The 4,267-nt window shown below is 45.8% G+C and overlaps 1 protein-coding gene across 1 annotated transcript; it reads right to left on the reverse strand.

Moving 5' to 3' along the window:
* Positions 1 to 2,808: 2,808 nt before the first annotated feature.
* On the reverse strand, positions 2,809 to 4,139 carry LOC104774133. Its single transcript, XM_010498801.1, has 3 exons — positions 3,615 to 4,139; positions 2,996 to 3,548; positions 2,809 to 2,843 (listed from the first exon to the last, which is right to left on the reverse strand). The coding sequence occupies exons 1-3, from the start codon at positions 4,137 to 4,139 to the stop codon at positions 2,809 to 2,811; spliced, it is 1,113 nt and encodes a 370-aa protein (XP_010497103.1).
* Between the last annotated feature and the right edge of the window lie 128 nt (positions 4,140 to 4,267).

The raw sequence follows: 4,267 nt of genomic DNA on the forward strand, positions 1-4,267 counted from the left end.
AACAAGATAAACTAAATATGGAATAGAGTATATCTCATTCCTAACACCCCCCGCAGTCGCAGCGTCGGCTCGTCGAACGGTGAGGCTGGAACGAAATTCCTGATGCAGTGTTGTTGGAAGTCCTTTGGTGAAGATATCAGCATATTGGAGAGAGGTTGGAACATGGAAGACCTTGACTTCACCAATGGCTACCTTATCACGAACAAAGTGTATGTCCAGTTCAATGTGTTTTGTGCGTTGATGCTGGATGGGATTTGTGGAGAGGTAAATAGAGCTGACGTTGTCGCAGTAGACGATGGAAGCAGAGGATATCGGACGGTGTATCTCAAGTAACAAGTTACGTAACCAGGTGAGTTCAGCGACGGTGTTGGCAATACCTTTGTATTCAGCTTCAGTGCTGGAGCGTGACGGCGTCGGTTGCCGCTTAGCAGACCAGGAGACAAGGTTCGGACCTAGGAAGACGAAATAACCGGAGGTGGAGCGGTGGGTGTCAGGACAACCGGCCCAGTCAGCATCAGAGTAAGTGGTGAGTGTGTCAATGCGTCCGCGTGTCATCTGAAGTCCATAGTGGAGGGTGCCCTGCAAATACCGAATAACGCGTTTAAGTGCGTGAAGATGAGGTACCCGTGGCTGGTGCATGTAGAGGCAGACTTGATGGACAGTGTATGATATATCCGGTCGCGTAAATGTCAGTACTGCAAAGCACCGGCTAAGCGGCGATAGTAAGTGGGATTGTCAATTGGTTCACCAGCATCAATGGAGAGTTTGGACTGGAGATCAACCGGTGTTGCAAGCGGTTTGCAACCTTCCATACCAGCTCGAGTGATGATGTCCTGCGCATAGGTAGATTGATTGAGAAATAGACCTGTGGCATTGAAATCAGCTTTGACGCCAAGAAAGTGATGGAGCTTGCCCATGTCAGTCATTGGGAACTCTGTTTGCAGTTTGGAGATGATCTTTTGAATGAGGAGTGTGGACGAAGCTGTTAAGAGAATGTCATCGACATAAAGCAGTAAGTAAGCACAATCACGGCCTCGTTTAAAGATGAAAAGAGAGGAGTCAGCGCGGCTTTCTACAAAACCCATGAGCTTGAGATAGCTTGAGAAGCGAGAGTTCCATGCGCGGGGCGCTTGTTTCAGGCCGTAGATAGCTTTGTTGAGCTTGCAAACATAAGATGGTCTACTCTTGTCAACAAAACCAGGTGGCTGATGCATGTAAACTGTTTCTTGGAGATCACCTTGGAAGAAGGCATTTTTGACATCAAGTTGTTGAATGGGCCAATTAAGTGCAACACCAACATTGAGTACAGTTCAGATGGTTGCAGGCTTTACCACTGGGCTAAACGTTTCATTGTAGTCAAGCCCCTTCTCTTGAGACTTCCCATTTGCGACTAAACGAGCCTTGTGTCGATTTAGAACTCCATCTACATTATATTTATGCTTAAAAGCCACATGGAACGCACAATGTTAACATTAGGGGGTCTTGTTACCAAATCCCAAGTTCTAGTCTTAATCATAGCACCTACCTCATCCGTCATTGCTGGGTTCCAGTTTGGATCAGATAAGGCGTGTAAGTGACTTTTTGGCAGTGGAGATTTTGTGTTTGTGAGGAGAGAAAGAACCTGTTTTGGTTTGGAGATACCAGCCTTGGACCGAGTAGTCATATTGTGGCGTGGTACAGGTACAGGACGAGTGAACGTAGGGACATGGTCTGTAAGTGGAGGTTGTGGTGGAGTGGGGAAAGGTGTTTGAAGAATCGAATGGAGCTGAGGAGCGGGATCATCACTGTCATCAAGAAACGTGTATGATACAGAGGATGTGATAGGCTCAGCGGCAGGGAACTTTGTCTCATCAAACACAACATGATGCGAGATGATGATCTTTCTGGTTTTAAGATTGAGACATCTATAGCCGCGATGTTGAGTTGGATAACCAAGAAAGAGGCAAGGTGTCGAGCGAGGTGAGAGTTTGGCGAGGTTCGAGTGGTGAATGTTTGGGAAGCACAAACAACCGAAGACTCTTAAGTGTTCATAGGAAGGTTTCTTTTGAAACAGAAGAGTATAAGGGATTTGGTTTTGGATAGATTTTGATGGGGTGATGTTGAGAACATGAACAGCAACATGTAACGCTTCAACCCAGTAGGAAGGTGCTAAGTGAGCTTGGAACAAGAGAGTTCGAATCGCATTATTGATAGTTCGAATCATCCGTCGCATTATTGATAGTTCGAATCATCCGTTCAGACTTCCCATTTTGTTGAGAGGTATGAGGACATGAAAAGCGAACATTGATTCCATGAGTGGCAAAATAGCTTTGAAACTAAGCATTGTTGTACTCACCTCCATTGTCACATTGGAAAGTTTGTATTTTGGTATGAAACTGATTCTCGATATATGCAGTGAAGTGAAGAAATTTGGAGAAAACTTCACTTTTGCGTCTAAGAGGATAGACCCATAAGTAGTGAGAGTAGTGATCAAGAAACAGGACATAGTATCGAATGCCACTTATACTTGGTAATGGAGATGTCCACAGGTCAGAGTGAATAATTTCAAATGGTTTGTGAACTTGAGTGTGGGAAGTAAAAAACGGTTGTTTTATTGATTTCCCCAAAATGCAGGGTTCACAAGAAAGAGGAACTTGTCCTTTAGTACAAAGAGAAGGATTTGAATTAAAAATAGAAGCAAGGGAAGAATTGTGAACATGGCCGAGTATCTTATGCCAGAGCTCGGGGGTTGAAGCCAGAAGAGCTGTTGGAGAAGAGTTCGGTGTCTTATTGAAAGAAGCAGGTAAAAAGTAGAGATCACCGGAGCTTTCACAGCGGAGCAGCGGTGTCCGAGTTGGAAGATCCTTCACAGTGAAACCAAAAGGGTCAAAATCAACAGAGCACCAATTATCTTTTGTAAACTGGCGAACATAGATGAGGTTTTTGACAATTTGGGGTGCTACAAGAACATTTTTGAGAAGAAGAGGTTTGGTTTAGGTTTGAATGGTGGAGTTACCAGAGGAAGTGATAGGAATGGACAAACCATTACCAACAACGACAGAATTAGCGGTACTATGATTAAGAGAGGAGTTGAGGATACCTGCAGTGGGTGTGAGATGTGCGGTGGCACCAGTGTCCATGAACCAATCGGATGCAGAAGGGTCATTGAGAGACTCTGTTACGTAGGACTGCATCGGCTGCTGAAATTCCACAAAGTTGGCTTGAGGTGGATGCGGGTGCAAAGGTGACGCAGACTGGGGAAAGCGACCTTGAGGCAGCTGAGTCCAGGGAGGGTACTGAGGCCAGTAGGGTGGAGGAGATGGCCAATAAGGTTGTGAACCCCATTGTGAGCCCCACGACGAACGATGAGAGCCGGTGTTGTTACCACGGCCACCTCTGCCACGGTTGTTAAACCGTTTGCCCCTGTTGTTGTTGTTGTTAATGTGGTTGTTGAACCGCCCGCGATTGGAGACAGAGTGTTGAGGAGATGTGGTGACGGTGAGAGCCGTGGAGGAAGAGGAGTGGTCATTGTGAGCAGCAGACAAACGAGGCACCTTCTTGAGTCGATTCTACTCGAGTTCGAGCATGGACTTGGCAACGTCGAAGGACGGGAAGGGTTCTTTGTGTTTGATAACATTGAGAATGTTATCGAATTTGTCGTTCAAACCATTGAGAAGATACATCACCAAGGTGCGTTCATTGACAGCAGCATCGATGTTGGCTAGGAGATCAGCAACGGACTTGATCTTCTGGCAATAGTCACGAATGGACAGATCTCCGATCTCCATTGTGCGTAACTCATTGTCAAGCTGGATAGCACGGGCCTCCTTATTGTTGCGGAACTGATTCTCCACGCGAAGCCAAATGTCACGAGCAGATCCGCCAGTTTTGAAAGATGAGCGAAACAGAGGAGGAGCAAGAGTGCCATAGATCCAGAGTTTGACAAGGCCGTCGCGTTTGTACCATGCAGTGTCAGCAGCACCGGTGGGAAGAAGAGTACCATCGATGTGGCCAGAGACGTCAAACGTCATGCAGTGAGTTTGAAATAACTCTCTCCAGGCATCATAATTGTGGTCTTCAAGATCAAGAATGAGCGGAATGTGATGTTTGATGTTGGTCACACCAAAACATCTTTCGATGTTATTGTTGGCAGCAGCCATTTAGAGAAGAAAGAAGAAAGAAAGACAGAAACGGAGAAGAGAAATTGAAGAGAATTGGATCAGATCTTTAGCTCTGATACCATGTAAGTGAATATGTTACCCTTGCCTATTAACAATGATGTACAGCT

The sequence above is a fragment of the Camelina sativa genome, unplaced genomic scaffold (genome assembly GCF_000633955.1).
Source record: "Camelina sativa cultivar DH55 unplaced genomic scaffold, Cs unpScaffold01612, whole genome shotgun sequence".
In the NCBI taxonomy this organism is placed as follows: domain Eukaryota; kingdom Viridiplantae; phylum Streptophyta; class Magnoliopsida; order Brassicales; family Brassicaceae; genus Camelina; species Camelina sativa.

Excerpts from the sequence above, each read along its gene's own strand:
- LOC104774133 (XM_010498801.1), bottom strand. The coding sequence starts at position 4,139 with ATGGCTGCTGCCAACAATAACATCGAAAGATGTTTTGGTGTGACCAAC. Across the intron at positions 3,549-3,614 it reads AATTCGATAACATTCTCAAT|AATCGACTCAAGAAGGTGCC; the intron begins GTTATCAAACAC and ends GAACTCGAGTAG. Across the intron at positions 2,844-2,995 it reads CATTCCTATCACTTCCTCTG|GATCTTCCAACTCGGACACC; the intron begins GTAACTCCACCA and ends TTCACTGTGAAG.